Source organism: Procambarus clarkii, chromosome 45, assembly GCF_040958095.1.
Source record: "Procambarus clarkii isolate CNS0578487 chromosome 45, FALCON_Pclarkii_2.0, whole genome shotgun sequence".
Taxonomy (NCBI): domain Eukaryota; kingdom Metazoa; phylum Arthropoda; class Malacostraca; order Decapoda; family Cambaridae; genus Procambarus; species Procambarus clarkii.
In genome coordinates, this window is record NC_091194.1 from 8,978,151 (window position 1) to 8,997,713 (window position 19,563).

The window sequence follows — 19,563 nt, forward strand, 5'->3', positions numbered from 1 at the left end:
AATATTAATGCATACCATATATAATATACGTGTAAATTTAGTACTATACATTTAGTTTTATAAGTTACAAATGTAAACATTAAAGTGCGTAAGAGCAGCACAAACGCTTTATACATTACATACACAGAGCCCGCACGACACTGTGTATATTATTCACGTTATACAGAGTGGCCCAGAATTAGCAATGTATGAAATCGGAAGAATTTAAAAAAAAAATTGATGTTTGTCGCGTTTAATGCGTTATAAATGTAAAAATTGATAAATTATTTCGTATCTTTTCAGAACCCTAACCTTAATAATGAATGATACACAAGAGCGCACCTCTGTTGTGACATCTCGTATCAAAGGATGGCGATATAATGAAATCAGAGAAAGATATACAGATATTTCACAGATTTGGTCCTACATTGCGGTTCGTGTGAACAAATAAAAACTGGATCTGTACACAACGACGTGAGAAGAGGACGGACGGCCAAGGACAAAACGTGACAGTATGGAAGGAGTACTGTACTTATTATTTGACAGACAGAGAGAGACAGACAAGAGAGAGAAAGACAGAGGCAGACAACAGAATGTTTTGATTGTTCAAAGATGGAGTTCACACGATTGGGGGGGCTAGCTTCATCCAAAATAGCAGAGGGACTGGTCTGGGGTATGGGATGAACATAGGCTGGTTGGGGTCGCCAGAATTCAACGAGAAAGAGTGCCAGGGTCACATTCAGACCCCCTCCCAATGCCGATTTCCGACAATGCCCGTAAGTTATACAGCCAAAATATTTTCAACGCATTTTTTTCTTATAATATGCATCATTATTTACTGATCTAGGAAAAATTAACATTTCCTGCTGTTAATAACTTGCATAAAAGCAGACGATTTTTCCACAGCTTCAAAGGTTTCTAAAGTCATAGATCGTTATCAGAGAAAGGGGTAACTTTTTTTTTAGTGTTACACCACTAGCTAATTTCACTGGCAATCACCCCCACACACAACAAGAATTATAATTATAAGAGGCAGATGTATAGGGGGGATAGAATGATTGGACAGAGAATGATGGAGGAATAGGTAGATGGATGGATAAATAGTTTTACAGACGAATGGATGGGAGACCCGGGGAAACTATTGGTAACCTTTCCCCATTTATTTATAAATGTTTTGTATCAACATTAGGTAAAAACTTTTAATTATGTAGGGTTTTCATAGATTCGTCCGATTTAATAGACACGACTAATACCTTGGACACACAGTATGAAGTATAAGTTTGCAGTGTACTGTGTATTGAATACAAAGTGTGTATACTGCATGCATTAAACCACACATATGTATAGTATAAATTATACACAGTATATGAATAAATTACACACGCACATTATTTTAAATTAATATAATGTATAATTATTATACATATATACATATATATATATATATATATATATATATATATATATATATATATATATATATATATATATATATATATATATATATATATAATATTACACACACATTTATATACACATATATAATTATATATACACATTTATATATACATATATGTATGTGTATATATGACACACAGACATATATATATGTATGCCAGACCTGTCCCCAAAAGTCCTCAAGATGATAACATCAGCAGCATTTGCCATGTTAGTCATCATAAGAACGGCCTTTAGAAACTTGTGCAAGGAATCATTTAGAACCTTGTATACCACATGTCAGACCAATCCTGCAGCATGCAGCTCTAGTATGGGGGCCATATATCGTGAAGCATAAAACAAAATTGGAGATGGCTTGGAGGTTTGCCACCAGACTAGTGCCCGAACTGAGGGGCATGAGCTATGAGGAAAGACTGCATGAATTTAACCTCACGTCGCTGGAAGATGGGAGAGTTAGGAGGGATATGATCACCACGTACAAAATTCTCAAAGGAATTGATAGGGTAGACAAAGACACAAGAGGGCACAGGTGGAAATTGAGTGCCGAAACGAGCCATAAAGATATTATAAAAAAATTTGTTTAGTGTATAAATTGAATGAATTAGAAAGCAATGTGGAGGAGGCAGACGCCATACACAGTTTCAAGTGTAGATGCGATAGAGCCCAATAGGATAGGGAATCTGTACATATGTTGATTGATGGTTCAGAGGCAGGACTAAAGAGCCAGAGCTCAACCTCCGCAAGCACAACTAGGCGAGTTCAATGGGTGTACTAGGTGTACTATTAGGAGCCGGTCGGCCGAGCGGACAGCACGCTGGACTTGTGATCCTGTGGTCCTGGGTTCGATCCCAGGCGCCGGCGAGAAACAATGGGCAGAGTTTCTTTCACCCTATGCCCCTGTTACCTAGCAGTAAATAGGTACCTGAATGTTAGTCAGCTGTCACGGGCTGCTTCCTGGGGCTGGAGGCCTGGTCGAGGACCGGACCGCGGGGACACTAAAAATCCCCGAAATCATCTCAAGATTACCTCAAGATCTCAAGAAGGTGGTCAGGTCACCTGACCATAACATCAGCAGACTAACTGTGATGACCACCAAGATAGGGGAATGAAACCTACGGATAATCATATATATAATATGATTATCCGTAAGTTTCTTTCCCCTATCTTGGTGGTCAGGTCACTTGCCCTGGTGGGTATAAGGTCTGCCTACCACTTTTTCTTAATTCTATTTTGCTCTGATGAAGGCGAACTGAGCCGAAAACGCGTTTAGCATTTTCTTTTTCATACGTAGTTTTTCCGCATACTTGGATCAAGTGTTTTTGTGATGTTGCATGTATATATTATACACACACACACTTCTCATAAACCTGATGGGAACACATTTTGGAAGTAACCGATAAAACTTTCAAGCGACCTCAATAACTGTGGTCATTGTATATGCCTGCACAACATACCAACATACCTCCATTACGTGCATCTTAAGTAATACAATTTACAAATACTTCTAAGATCCAATGTAAACTTGAAATTATATGAGGGCAAGTTACTTTAAAACTACTAAGTACCCCACACTGTTGAGTAAGTAGTTGCCAAACCTGCCCCAACTAGAAACTAGACCTCTGCACCAAACTAGAAAATATTACTAATGATAGGTAGCAATAAGTAAATGTATACCTACTAGCATATGAGTGAGTGTGAGATAGTGGTGGTTGGTTGTTGCCCGGGTGTAGTGTGTGTTGGAGACTTACCTGACGTGGCCTCGTCAACCCTGTAGGGGGACAAGATAACCAACCACAAGGTCCCGGGCAGCCTGGCACACACACCGCGACCAAGCTTACCACACCATCCCGCCAATTTTGGCCTTCGAACTCTGCTCTTTTCGCTTTTCTAATGCTCTCATTCTCTCCCTTGCTCTATATATTCCTTTTTTTTCTATTTTATTTTGTATTTTTTTTTTCGTCCTTATGCCAAATACGGTATGAGGCGGTTTTGTCCTATGTAAAGTGTGCAGTATGGGCTGGGGATGAGTTGGCCCCACCTCTCCCCCAGCACCGCCGACCCACGCCCCCTCCACCACACGCCGCCCACTGACCAAGGAAAGGGAAGGTAGCAGCAGGAATTGTGGGCGGGGACATGGCGGGTGGCAGACTGGGCGGGTCAGAGCGTCTCCTGCGCCGCCTGCTCGGCCTGCAGGGCGGCGAAGAGACGCTCTACTTCGGCCCCGATGTCAGCGATGCGGGAGAGAAGGTGCTGGGCGCGCTGGTCCTGTTCGTCAGGAGATACTGACCGCTCTGACTCGTCGGCGGCCTGTGAAGCCTCCGCCAATTTGGTGGTGGCAGTGTTGAGGCGCTCCTCAGAGCGCTCCAGGTCTTCCTCCAGCAGCTGGATGCGGCGGTTAAGAGCAGCCACCTCACCCTCAGCCTGCAAGAAGAAAATAGCGAACAATCAGAGTACCGCCTTCAACACCTCTACTCGTCTTTACTCTCTTACACACACACACACACACACACACACACTTCAGCACAGATAGTCAACTTGAACACACTGAAAACACTTTCACCAAAAATCACATCTATGGTGCCTTTGTGATAATGCTTGCGACCATTCACTCCAATACGAAAATTTATCCTTTTAAGGCCTTGCACACTAATTAGTAGTGACAAATTAAACTGTTTTGAGTGATATTACTGATGGCACGATTTAATTAACTTAAAAAAACAAAAGAGGCATGATATATATACAGTAGCAATACAAAAAAGCTTTCACATTTAACCAAATAAGGCAAATAAATGTTACATAGAGAAAGCAGCAAAATACCCAAGATCATTTTGATAGACTTATCTACACCAATTAGTTTAGATAATACCGAGGTATTTAGCCTGCACTTTCAAGAGGAAAACTATTTTTTCACATGCGTGGAGGGGGAAGAGGTGGAGTTGAGAGGGGGGGGGGGAAAGTGGCCTTGTCTGGCAAGTGATTATCGCTAGAAGTTTTGCTGCTAACTCTAGCAGCACACACGAGACTAATTGTAAATACTCATGACAAAACTTAAAATGTATAAATAACTTGGCAAAATTAATGGCAGATACATAAATATACTGGTAGACCACACGGAAATAAAAAGAACCCACTGCAAATAAAAAGAGAAGGAATTAATAAGTAGGGCCAATAATGAACTTCAAACAAGCCGTTTAACTCATTGCTTGGCAACGACACTAGAAGTTACAGCGATATACCGATTACATTTGAGGGACACAAGAACACTGCAACAACACTATTGTCTCTGGTCATATCACCTGCCACCATTGGCTACTCGCACGCGCCTCTCAACACTGCTGTGCTAACATGGGATCTTCATATACTATATCCTGCCATCACCATTGCTGTGTTAACATGAAAATTCCTGCTAGGCTAATTTTTTTATATTTTAACGACCCGAGTATAAAGAGCATTTTACTGTATCAACTCTGCAAGTAATGTTAAGCATGATAACCGAATTTGGAAATATGTCTAGACAGCAGCCGAGTGAGAGAGTACAAGTTACTAGGGAAATTCAGGAGAGTATAAATTGAAGGGGAATGGCCAAATTTAACTGCCACCTGTCATCTAAACCCAACATCCTTATAGCTGGACATGCTTTTTAATTACACTACGAATACGTATCCTATATTTACCAGCTTTTAGAGAACATTACACAACTAAAACACCTGTTCAAAAAACAATATTACGCGGTTGGGTGCATTCCACTGGTGTTAGAACGACCAGGGACAGTTCTCATTGGCAGGTCCGGAGACGCCTTTAGGCCTGTGAATCATAAAAGACTCCATTGGTTGATCTTAAAAGGTAGCAAGCAGTCTTTGTTTATTCCGCAAGCCATCCCTGGTCTAAAAGTGTCGACTTCGTTAATTAACCTATCTAATTTGACTGCAGTAGAGGAGGAGGGGCAATCACTTGCACCATCAAAGACAAATAATAAAGTACCAATCTCACAGGTTATACACGGCAGAGACAAAAGGTTATTTAATTTAAAATTAGTACAGTAGTGACCAGGTTTTAAAAGGACAAGCGAGGCTGGCAGATTATCAGGGTTCCACTGGAAGCTTCTGTTTTTGTACTCTGGCTATACGCATGGACAAAAATGGTTTATAGCTAATGTGCCTTCGTAAAAAGATTACTTACTACACTTTTACACTACACTACACCTTTGTAGGAGTATGGTACAAACTATACAACCTTCCAGCTTGATTTCTCCAGTACAAGGCCCCTTACAACCATTCCTTACGTCTACACACGCTTCCAATACAAGTCCTTCCAGCCCCCACACAGTTTATCAAAACCTTCTGCACACGCTATGTGCAACTACAAAGAATGTAGCAGATTCCCTCCAGTAACAGGTACACATCCGAGCATAAACAATGAGGGGAGAGGGGAATGAGGGAGAGGGGAAAGGTGAATGAGGGAGTGGGGAAAGGGGAATGAGGGAGTGGGGAAAGGGGAATGAGGGAGTGGGGAAAGGGGAATGAGGGAGTGGGGAAAGGGGAATGAGGGAGTGGGGAAAGGGGAATGAGGGAGTGGGGAAAGGGGAATGAGGGAGTGGGGAAAGGGGAATGAGGGAGTGGGGAAAGGGGAATGAGGGAGTGGGGAAAGGGGAATGAGGGAGTGGGGAAAGAGTGGGTAACCATTATTTTACTAGTAGGAAAAGTCTTATCCAGCATTATTTTATTTTTGGGATACTGGCATAGGACTAAGTTTGTCGGACAAGTTTCCCCCCCAATCAGTTACCAAGTATATTTTCTCCGGGTACTATATTATCTTTGCTATTGCTTTTTTTCTACACTTTGTGAGACGAGGGGGCGGTAGAATAGGGTTGTGGAAATGGACTGTAGCGGAAGATTGTAGTTAGGGTAAATGCAAAGAAGGTACCTCAATGGGGGGGCTCGCAAACACTTCTGGCGTGGTTTAGTCTTTATATCTTTAGCAACGTTATTGTACAGTACCCAAGTCTGGGCCACCCGATGCCCGACACAACCCCCTCTCACACCACCTCCATTTACAACTATCATTTACCCCGATGGGCGGGACGGTTCAGTCAGGATGTTCACTACACCTATCAAAATTCCATTACCAGATTATGTACTTCCGCTGACGCAAGCACACCCACACCTCTCCATTGAACTGAAAACTCCTGCTTCAAAGAGAACGCAAAAATAATAATAACCGCTTTTAAAAGATGAAGCGTTGAATGTTATGGAGTGTGGCGGAGCTGGCAGGAGCAGAGTAGGATTAACGGTTAGGAGAGGTAACGCGCCTCGACGGATGTGCCCTAACTGGATGTGTGGGATAAACTATCACAGGATGGCTGCTCCACACCACGCTGGTAAACCCAACACTTTACACAAATCAGATCCATATAACAGCACTTTACCTGCATATAGGACTATAACTTTTGCTCAGATAGCATTCAGGTTTTCTTAAGGCTTACGTCATGCAGTTGCGGCCTGATATCGCACCAGCATACCTGTCCTAAGAATAACATCAACATCCTCTCCCTCCCAACACATCACAATACTTTAGTGATGCTATCCAATAAGGTTGCCCTCTGGAGGCAAAATTAAACCAATAAAACCACAAATTTAAGCTAGACTACCATTACAAGCATGGTTCGTCTCCACATCACCTACAAAACTAGTCTAATAAAAGACTAGAATTTTAGTTGCGGAGAATGAACAAAGGTGTCTTGCGGTGCTTGGCGAAGCAACAGGGCCAGACGTAAGGTCAGTCCAACTGGTCATGCCAGTCAGCCAGCCTGCCCCTGCACTCGCCACCCAACCCCACAAGACCACAGTTAGGGCTACAGTTACGGGCGAGGTCTGTCTACATGAACCAGTTACTGGATAATACAATTATCATATTCAAACCATTTTTTTAAATAGTTTGTGCTCCGCCAGGTGGCGGTTTTAAAAGACTGAATTGAAGTGAAAGATAACAGGTTCATGTTATAGAGGGTATAGATACAAGAATTTCCATGTCCTAAGCTGTTCAGTGCCAGGCTTCGGGCTCAGTGATGGTGTTAAGACACCACCACACGCCCACTATACGTCTGCAAGTTTGTCAGTTTAGGTCGAATGAGAAGATTTAGATTTTATGCCTTCAGCAGCCCTTCTCCCCTGTGACATCCCCAGGAGCAATAACCACTTATATCAACTTTAACATTCACCAATGCACAAATCAAATTTATATACTATTCAGAAGTGACACTTAACGAACTAGGCTAATTCTAACTAGAATAATACTGGCGATATTCTTAAACATGTCCTTTGTTCATTAGTAAATTTACAACCTAACTTTAATTCTATGTGAACTCTCCAGTCATATATATAGCTGGAAGGACTTTAGTTGTGGCAGCTTCTGTCGCTGTGCAAGTAGTGTGGCAGATGGCATGCAGCGGTGTGGGGGCGAGGTCATCACTCCCCCCAGCCATCCACCACAAACATCCCTCCCGCCCACCACTAGATTCTGCTACAAGCGCTCCCTAGTCAGCCTACTGTTGTTAACACCCTTTTGTTTAGAAAATAGTCCACATTCGGCATATTAGGGATATTTCTTTCAGCTCTGATTTCAATACAATACCTATCTTGTGGCTACCTGGTCAAGAAATTACGAAAACTATGGATGATAACTGTGTTGCCAGACAGAACAAAGTCACTTTCAACAAATTCATCTTTGGTTAGTTTCTCGTCCAGTAAAATTGGTGGATAACGATGTTCTCAAGTGTCACACTATGCTTGCAGCTCTTCTGACACTGAAATTAATATTGTTCTCACGAAGTTTTTTGTGGTTGGGAAAGTTAATTATATTAGTGCGAGATTTCCCCGTGAAATAACTGGGTAGCAATGTTCAGAGTTGATGCGAGCCTAATAACATTCTTAGATCGAATGTTGTAAAAGTGGAGACAGACGGACGCTGGCCCGACTCGCGTCTATCACCACCAACTCGACAGGGAGAGAGGATTAAAACGGTGTTGTGCTCTGGATAACCTCAAGGGCGGCGACCCTTGCGTGAGCGTGCTTGTGTGGAAATTCCATCATAACCAACAGCTCGCCAACCACCATTCCAAACTTTACCAACAGATTCAGTCAACGGCAAACAGTACCATTGTAGAAGACGAAGTAAGGAGAGAACCAGGAAGAATGGAAAGGGGGGAATAATACATCCTAGCCAGAAACCGGCAGATTGATGACTACAAAAACGGCTTGATAGGCGAGTAGAATAATTATACAGCTCCCCCCTCCCCGCCATTCAATATTACATATATTAACAACTACAGGGCAAGGGAAGTGGAGTGGAGGTGGAACGGGGAGGAGGTAGCCTAAACATTTAAATAGCTAGCCAACGCGTGTGCAGAACGACGCTCGCAAGTTGCACTCGACCCCTCGCAAAATTATAGCATTGTTAAAACTTAGCTTAAGATAAAGAGGGGCGGGCGTGGCTAGCCGGCCCAGCAACGTTCGTGTGCACACACCAAGTTGTATATCCAGCCAATTGCTTGGTCGGCAAGGTCCACAACACTAACTCTTGAGCTGACTCAACCCCAGTAGCCCAACCTCTCCTCTGAATCGTATATACAGACACCAAACTTAGTTATGGAGACTAAGAAGAATTTATTAATTCGAGGCAACAGTCCACCCTGCTTTTTGTATCTAAATCATTTAAGTCATCATAACCACCCTTTAGTCATAATTTCTAGGCGAAAACTATTGCAGCACACGTCGAGTGGTACATTAGTCTCCCTTTGGTTAGATTTATACAACAATCTCAAGAGCAGAGCAGTAATAAACTTCAACAGTGATGATGTCACTTAAATATGCAAATGAATGCAAAAATTATCCAAAGGGGAGGAGGTTGGATGGATGGAAAGAAAGGCAGAGAGGATTGGATGGATAAAAACAAAAAGAGAGAGAAGGATTTTGGATGGGTAGGATGAAGGGAAGTTGGATGAATGCGAGGGTACGAAATTAAGGGCGTACGAACTGGTTGGTAGGAGGGAGGAAGTAGAAGGTAGTGGTGGAGGGGGGAGGGGGATGTAGGAAGGAAGTGGAGATCAGAAGGGTGGGGGGGGGGGGATGAAGCAGACACATGACAGTGTGGCATCAGGCAAGCCCCTGGTGACACCTGAGCTAGCGCCATGCTCCCAGGTGATCCTCCAGTTATCAACGACTGAAACGAGTGAAAAACTACCACAGATACATTGGTCCAGTTTCCTGTCACATGTTCAGGCAAAACAAAGGAAATGATTATGTATGGAAAGCATAGTGGAGGGGGGAAGCTTAGGGAAAGAATGAGCCAACCACAACAATCTCTTCCCTCTCGCATCCCACCCTCCTCTCCAAGTCAACGTCAAACTCCCACTGCTTAACAAGGACAAAAACTCCTGCTCCAAGCTGTCTCGTGCGACTGTTGTTAATGCCTGGCCAATGACCTAAGCACAAGGCATATTAGGAGTCCCACCCGTCCCCGTGTCCCATTTACACCCCCCCCCCTCCCCCACGGACCCACATGACTCACAGGTAAGTGGTAGTGCCTCCCCCCTCCCCTCTCCTCCCCTTCAACCGAAGTTGTGGTGTCCCTCACACACACAAGACGCGCAAACAAGCCCTCCACAAACACACCTAGCACTTATCATTTACACCCGTGTTCATCTAGTATATTACAATCATCATTTGCATTAAATTTACAATTAAGATAATCATTACCCTCACAAAATAGTATTTACAAAGTGACTGTATAACTTGTTTTATAAACTCAAATTATCAAAATGGGCATTGTATTTTAAATTGTATAAATAAGCTGCATGTTAAACTGTCCTTAAAAGGAAGCAAGGTATAAACAACTAGATCTAAATACAGTGTTACAAAGTTTGAGGCTAAGGTGACCATTGGAAGTGTTGGCACAGTCTGAAGGTTGCGAAGCAGGTACTGTTATAGGCCTATGTGACAGCCTCTGCCAAAGATTGACATTTTAATGATGACGGAAGGGATTAAGTTTAGATCTGAATCTGGGGCGATGCTGCATCTTCAATAATAAAAGTCTTTTTAACAAAAAAATTTATTCTACCAATATAGTTTTGTTTACTGTATGAATTGCATTAGGAATTTTTACAGTAGCGATAATTACCATGTTGTAAGTACTGTAGATTTTGTTATTTTTATGCACATTCATTATCTAACATAACTAAGAATGGATTTTTTTTTTTTTTTACATAATTTGATGCCACATTTTTTCACCTTATAAACCACTATATACACGTTCCTTTCAGGTTCCACCAGCGCTGCCGCAGTAACTAGAAAACTGTAATTTAATGAGTATTTCTAATTTGTTTATTTATTTAGTACGTTTTAGTGATGTATTATACTGTATATTTTCAATAGTATTACGAATTATGCCGCATGAGCAGAGCCTAGGCGTGTACAAAACTGCAACTATTACAAGTAGTCTAACTAGGTAGGTAGGCATGGGAACTTTCAAGGCTTTAAGCATATCTTAGCATTGGACCCAGGTATGTCACATTTCGCGAGCCAACTAATAGCTTAGGACTAAATGTGATATTCCAAGTGCTACTTCGTATAGGATTGTTCTTAATACAAACGTCGACGGAACACTAAAGTTCCTTCGCCGGTGTCAAGTGTAGCTGCTGGACACCTTACTTACAATCTACTTGACTAAAGCGCTTCAAAACTATACTGTATATTAGTGGTATGTTCTGCGACAGGGACAAGTCTGTGGAGGGTGCTGTAGACGTGAGTGCCAGGCTTGCAGCTTGGCAATTGCTTATCGAGAAATTCAGGTATATTACAGCTGTGGGGCAACGAGTATTAATTTTCTATAAGTAACTAAATATTTATAGTAAGATTCGTAGGCCCGAGGTAGGGCATTTTTACTTCAGTATTCTTGTGTTAGTTCCCCGCATGAAGTTGTGGCCCTCAAAGTTTAATAATATTTTTTCTTAATACCAATGTTTACCAGGATGACTAATGAACATTTTGTGTGTTCTCTTGAATATTAGCGTGACATTCGCAAGTTTCAGATATTAAAGTCGATTTCTTTAACATTAAGTATTAACTTTGCAAGGCAACTTACCTATAGCATTTAAAATTTTCATTGTTTCTTCTAATATACTGAGAGACCTCTATATGCCTGTATTTAATGTGGGTAATATCCAATTGTCGTTTACCAACTTCAATATTGTCCCTGCATTCTCTCTAACCCTTAACATTGTTTGCACAAGCCTAGTTCACGGGTTAGCCTACTTGCACTTTACAAGAGCTATTTATTCCTATTTGCCCTTACCTGCAGTTTGACATATAGCTTGGCCTCTTATTTTTGTTGTACATTTCCTGCAATATTGTCTATTTCGAAAGTTTGCATTTTTGTTGCAGGGGCGGCTGCTACCATATGGAGGGCTTATTTAATTGAGAAAAGCAATTATACTATGAACCTTTAATATTGTCCTATTCTATCGCAAACTACAAATTTATCAAAATTATTTTATCCAGATGGTGCCAATTCACCAGTTTGGTCCCAATTACAATTTAAGTGTTGATCTCTACGCATCACTTCAAAGTTCGCCTTCTTGTTATTCGATATCTCCATTAGAATGTTTGGGACTTGAAAAGTTATTTAATATTAATCAACTGATGTTATATTGACTTTACTAATAGTTCAAAGCCTTCATACAAGTGGATTAGGTCCATAACGGTCTTGTGTACCAAGCGTTAAATATCTCGTCTTCTCGCAGAGGTGGAATAAAAATCCACAATTTTATTCAATCTACCTGCTTCCGGGTCACCTACTAAACGCATAACAGTTATTGGGTTATTCAAGTCGCTAACAATAACTGTCTTTGTTTACAATCAATGTAATTTCATTGTTCATGGTAGCATCATGCTTTTAACCGTGTTTCTGTGGTCTATTACACACAAAAAACTACAAGCCTTATTGTAACCATATTATTAGTGAATGTCGACAAATTATTAAAGCCTTGGCTTCCTTTTACTGTATGTTTAATCTTAACGTTCATATGTAATATGAATCATCATAAACCCCCTCTTTCGTACAAATACGATCTTTACAATGCATCATACTTAAATATAAACCTTCTTCCAGGAAATTTTGTTTAATAGATAGTTCGCTTAAAGATAGTGTCAGGAATCTCAGAAGATATATAACTTTACTCATCCCGTTTTACAGAATTTTACAGAACGAAACCTCCGACGTTCTGTAAAATTCATAATTTAGAGATGGTTAAATCACCTCGCCTATCAGAAGTCAATGGAGGGAGGGGAGAGAGAGCAAGGGAGGAGGGGAGAGAGAGCAAGGGAGGAGGGGAGAGAGAGCAAGGGAGGAGGGGAGAGAGAGCAAGGGAGGAGGGGAGAGAGAGCAAGGGAGGAGGGGAGAGAGAGCAAGGGAGGAGGGGAGAGAGAGCAAGCTTGAGTGTGAGGAGAGCAGCAGCACCACAGAGGCGAGTCTGTGCTGCTGCCAGTCTGGCCTTACGTCAACACTTGTGAACCCAATACAGTTTCAACATGCTTGACCATCTTTTCACTTCGTTAACTAATACCGGGATGATATCATGGTATTTACAAACTATCCAATTCTTCACACATCCCCTTCTCTACTCTACCAAACAAAATCCGAGCAAAAAATACATTCCTCACCAAATCACTTCCCTTCAAAACATTGTTGTATATAGCATTTAAGTGAAAACTTGTTTAGCATTCGATATGAGTATATAATAAGACGACTAACAAGAGCAGCCCTGAACAGGTAGGTGCAGACAAGATGCACAAGGTAGTCTAATAACAGTAACCCCATGCAAGTAGCATGGCAAGGTGGTGGCGAAAGCTGTACCAGCGCGCATATTGGGGCAAGAGTGGTGTATATGAGCACAAGTGGGGTGGTGTGTGCACGGAGACATTCACTACGCCCTCTCCCCCACAGCCAACCAAAAAGACTCTGAATCTGCAACCGCGCTATGCCGTCAACCCTCCAGCCTGGAGGCACAAGGGCCTGGTTTGTGCGACCTTTCCTCCTCCTCAGATGGTGCCTGCGAATCTAAACAGCGCACTCTTTTTCCCAACCACAGTGAACTCATCTCTCAGCTTGGATACCAGGGCTTTAGACAGCAAACAAACATTGCAAAACATTCTGTGAAACCACTCATTCTCATCCCCCACCCTCGCTCTACAAGGAAAACAAAACATGGCAGGCATGGTGGTTTTGAAAAATACAACTGCAAATTGTGACTAATGCTCTCAACTAGAGGGGCTACAATCTCTCCATGCTGATCTACACTGTTACCCATCCCTCCGCGAAAAGAATGTTAATCTTATTATGATATAATCTTAATATCCAACCGATATACATGTCCGGGCAATACCGACGGAAATTTAAGATTACTATAGCTTTTTCCTTAGAAATGAGCAAGGCAAGTGGCAGCTGATGATATCATGGTGCTCGTAAATTAAAGCTAACGACAAAGTACGACACGGATGAACGTTATGTGCGTGAACAAAATCTCCATGCTTCATTCGTGTATCATGAAAGGTGCCTGCCTGCAGAATATCAATGTTTCATCCGTGTACCTAATAAGAGCACGACATCGACACTCCATTTCGAATCTCATGAACGACTCATAGGCTTGGCTGATAGTTTATCTTATCCGTCTTATCTTATCGGTAGCCTACACATTCGCTCCCAATACACCTCCAACCTAAACTCACTACTGCCTTTACAGTCATTTAAAATTGTATTATATAAAGTTTTCCTAAACATACCCAGTTCCCGCAAGAATATCAAACGGTTGTATCGCTGTATTATTCATACCCAGCCCCTTTACAACAGTTTTGACTAATCACCCAAGTTCCTTATTAATTCCTTTTACTAATACGATAAACTAGCTACATTATCTAGAGTTCATGCCCCTCTATTCCAGGAAAATCACATCACCACTTTATTCGTTCTCGCTATAAAATATAAAGTGGTACACCGAAGAATTCATAAATAGATAATCCATACCAAGACAACAGGCAGCCAGCCCCTCCACACCCCCCCCCAAAATACACAAATTACCGTTGCTTGCATGTCAGTGAAAGTGTGTCAAAGCCGTCAGTCAGAGCTCAACCTAATTTGTAGCCCTCCCACTCATCCATGCCAAGCCCTGTGTCACCGCCACCACAACTCTCCACCCTTAATCGGGTTAATTGGATACCACGAAACGTTAAATTAAAGTTAATAATCCAAACCCGTTCCGCGTTCATCAAGCCACTTTATGAGAGGATAACATTAGTTGTTAAAAAGAGATTTTAAGACTGCATTAGAAATGCAAGACTTCCAATTTCATTATGTACCAATGTAGAAAATAAGTGTTTAACGCATACGGTATATTTAGATAATTAGCCTAAATATGACGTATGCCGTCAAATAATTGTTTGCATATGAACTGTGAAGTTTTTCTAAATACCTTCACTCTCTACAATGACCACTAACTACACTTAACTACGTACAACTATTATATATTAAAATACAAAGTGAGAGGACAACCATCATTCATTTATGCGAAAATGCTCATGAAAACACGCTTCATATATAAAATAAACATTATACATATACAGTATGTTGGTCGGTGTTGACGCCACTCCCAAGAGAACAACGCTAGCCTAGCATGACACCACAGTTTGTGCGAGGAGGGGAAGGGGGGGGGGGGGGAATATATAAATGGGAGGGATGTTACTATAGCTTAATGACTCTTCCCATTCCCTCCCTCCCTCCCTCCCACACGCCTACATCCGCACTCTACTCTCGGCTACACCTGCAAATGTGTGTGTGGCTACCACGCCTACTTCAGGAAACACGGCCAATAGACACGAACATTTACCCACGCCCACATGTTCACAAGGCTCGCCTGTGTACAAATGCACCCAAAATCTGTATTCAAGAATAAAGAGGTTACAGAATACCTTAGGTCTGTAAAAAATATTTGAAAATCTGAGAGGAAAATAGATAACCACCATCCTTAGGCCTACTGACTTCACAAAAATCACTACGCTCTCGCCAGTAACTACGACATGCTAGAGATCATGGTAATACAATTTATATATATATTATATGGAAAACTGACGACTGTCGTGTGGAGTTTTTAACAGCTGCATGCAGCCCCCAGGATTGGTGTACTGCACCACTGCCACTCGTGCCTGCGCGCTTATCAATGGCCACGGGGAGGGAGATTTGCTTCTTCGGACTTTTATGTGACAATTTATCTAATTAAAAAAAAAACAATTGACAATATATAAGGGGGTGGTAGACAATAAGTGCAAGCTCATGTGGGGTGGCTCCCCTGGGTGCTACATATTCACTTCGAAGCTGAGGGTCCCTACAAACAATCGGAGGTGGTACCCTCCTATACACACTAATATACATCTACAAACTATATATATTGCATAATTATCTAGCTACTTGTTAATCTGCTTAGCCGTGCCTGTCTGCCTGCCCACGTGTTGGGAGTCCGACGCGGCGCCGGCTTCTCCGTCTCCGTGCCTGTCTGTCTGTCTGTCTGGAGTGGCCATTACTCCTTTAGAGACAATTTCGGTGACGTCAGAGTGCGAGCATGACGCGACGGGCGGGCAATGTTCAGCACTTCCGCCACGTCTGGAAGCGGAACACTATCACGTGACGAGCTCTCTCGTCCCCTCCACTCTGCTACCGAGGGATGGGGGATGGCAGGGCGGGGCTCGCATATAAGGGAAGGGCGGCGGCTGAAGTACATACCTACAAACATAGGAGCCCAATGTGGAGGGCAAAAAGGCTTCCATGATCCCATCAGTGGTCAGCCTTGGCCTTAAATACCGGATTAATACACCTACTTGGCAACAAAGTCGTTGAAGCTCGCCAAACTTGATTTGCTCGTCAAATTCCGTGTGCAATGTTATGTTCACTTCTATTACACACACACACACACACACACACACACACACATTTAAACAATTGCAATTGGGTAATTACACAAATCTATGTACTAACAAATTCGAACACTAACTTAAGTGTTAACATCTCCAAAAGAAACAAATGAATTTTTCAACCATCTTAGTTGATTATACAGTACTGTATATTGAAAAATCTTAATTAGCATGTGTAAACATCGCCCACCTTGGCTAATTACGTAGGCTATCTGAATTAGTACGCGAGGCAGGTAGAGCGTGTGGGTTTCGTTGCTCATGATACCTCTACATGGCATGAGTGCATGTAGAAGTTTCAAGGTAAAAAAGTTAAGTCAAGGGGCGAATGTAGTTTCCTTGAGGAGCAAAGCAGCAAGAAAGAGAAAGGTAGTGATTAATCAAGTGATCATGGGATAGAGGGAATGAATTGTGGATAAAAATAAAAAATATGATAATAGGGGCTCAGTAAGGGCGTTCTCGGGGTGTGAAGTATCATGTACGGGGAATACCATATAACAATTATTCATTATATGAACACTATTGCGCCCCGATTTATTACCTCATTTTCAGAAACCAATTGAAAATCAGACCTTAAAACGTGGGCCGTTGTAAAAGTTGTAAAACAAAATAATCTTGTGTATTTGATGATGACCTTTACTTTTATACGGACAAATTATGTAACTACTGTATTTCAGACCTATTATTTTTGTTAATGTCAATGCCCGAGGATGAAGCACGACATACTGTAATACTATACACAGATCATCTAACACTGGCTGAATAGACTGCCCCCCCTCCCCCCACACTCAAACCACAATAACCCTCACACACACACACACACACACACACACACACACACACACACACACACACACACACACACACACACACACACACACACACACACACACACACACACACACCACTCATAAAAACTCGCTACACAAAAACTTTTGCTAGTCAAGCCTGAGAGTCGCACAACATTTTATATCAAGTACACGGGCAACTGTTGCCAAATATACATCGTACATAACTGCTGATTATACAACTCTTCCTGTGGTATGTTCATATCAACCAGCGGCCGACCCCAAAGACGCATTAATTAATTTTAACATGTTTATTCAAAAATGGGAATTCTCGAATTATTATATTCTGTATTATGTTATTTTGCATATTTAGGCGTAAGTTAGGTGACTAGATTATGTTGGCAGTTAAATGTATCTGTAGTATGTACGTGAAGCATTTGGAGTTGATATTCACACAGCAACCCGTCCTCAGGCCAGGCTCGTTAAAGCTACGTGCCGTCCCTCATCTTATGAATATCCAGAGGTATTCATCAGTTTTATCGTAGTGTGTTAAAAATAGATTCACACTTGTATAATTATATATTAAAAGTTCTATACACAGTTAAGTTCTGTTGGCGATTATTTATATTTCAGTACGTGGGTGAAGCATTTACAAAGTTGCGGTTCGAGCAGAGCTCGTCAGTTAACCACTACACTAAAAGAGTACGCACGTCATCAGGTGCGAGTAGTGTGTAAACCATTCTTCATTCATGAATAGAGGCCTTGGCGGCTGGATTAAGGTATATTTAGCTTTTGTTGATGAGGACAGCCGTCATATGTAAACAGGTCTAGCAGAGGCCTTCTGTTTACAGATCCCGGACCATGAACTAGGTAAACAAATTCCGCAAGGTGTTGGAAAACAATGTGTTAGTAAAATAATGGAAGGTGGTAAGAAAGGTTACAAGTACAACCATTGTTTCATCATTCAAGTAGAAAAAGCTTTACCAAACTGTTCACGATAAATTCATTATGGCAAAATACCGAATTAAGAACACAGGATAGTTAAACATTGTATTAGAATAATCCACTAATTAAGCCGAGGTAAAATCTTTTCTGAAAAAGCCCCAACCGATCTCCCTTACACACCATCACAACCAAAACAAGCGCGGTTCCGACGGGTGTTCGGAATGGGAAAGAAAAGGGGAAATGGGGGGGGAAGAAGAGGGGAAATGGGGGGGGAAGAGGGGAAATGGGGGGGAAGAAGAGGGGAAATGGGGGGGAAGAAGAGGGGAAATGGGGGGAAGAAGAGGGGAAATGGGGGGAAGAAGAGGGGAAATGGGGGGGAAGAAGAGGGGAAATGGGGGGGGGAAGAAGAGGGGAAATGGGGGGGGGGGGAAGAAGAGGGGAAATGGGGGGGGGAAGAAGAGGGGAAATGGGGGGGGAAGAAGAGGGGAAATGGGGGGGGGAAGAAGAGGGGAAATGGGGGGGGAAGAAGAGGGGAAATGGGGGAAGAAAAGGGGAAGAAAAAGGGAAACTAGGGAAGAAAAGGGGAAATGAGGGAAGAAAAGGGGAAATGAGGGAAGAAAAGGGGAAATGAGGGAAGAGGCAATGGGGAAGGGGCAATGGGGAAGAAAAGGGGGCAATGGGGAAGAAAAGGGGGCAATGGGGTGGGTAGGAGAAAAACTCAGGACGACCAGCCAGTGGTAGCAAGTCTCCCACGAACGGGTTACAATTTCCCACGCTACACCTGATGTTAAATACCCCCCCCCCCCTCCTTACCCGTCTCCCTCACGTGCTCTCCTCGTTGCTACACCTACGTGAAAAATGCAGAGATAGATAGAGTGAGGGAAGACAACAAAGGGCACTGAGTGATAACAGGAAAGGCAGGGAAGCACTGTAATCTAAACCTTCAGCAAAAAGTACACTACGGGGGTTAATTCACCCGAATATGTGACCCCACCACCCCCCCCCCTCATCCCCCCAGCGTAATTTGGAAGTAAAAAAAAATAGTATTAGGTTGAGATTCACGAACACCCACTGGCACAGAACGCAGAGTACAACCTATCACGCTACGGGCGATCCATTCAATGCTACAAAAAGTGTTGAGCGTACAATAGATCACATAACAATGAACGTACTGTTAGGTATGGTTGCACAATGAACGAACCGATGAGAATGATTTCACAATGAAAGATTATTTAAGTTTTCAGAATGGTTACAAGGACGGCCACAATAATTATTTTAAGTTTAAGAGGCATATCTAATTTGCGTCCATCACCATAGCATCAAAATCTACACTAATAGCTCGATATACTTCACTAAAATTTAGAAAACTAATTCTCCACTCCCAA

At 42.2% G+C, this 19,563-nt stretch overlaps 1 protein-coding gene across 40 annotated transcripts in view; it reads right to left on the bottom strand.

Annotated features, from left to right (window-relative positions):
• Tm1 (tropomyosin 1) overlaps positions 1-19,563 on the bottom strand; it is a 66,002-nt gene that overhangs the window by 12,097 nt on the left and 34,342 nt on the right. For all 40 annotated transcript variants that reach the window (XM_045761689.2, XM_045761688.2, XM_045761686.2 and 37 more), the window contains one exon: positions 3,725-3,858. In XM_045761689.2, coding sequence (XP_045617645.1) covers positions 3,725-3,858 — 134 coding nt within the window. The remainder of the gene's footprint in view (positions 1-3,724; positions 3,859-19,563) is intronic.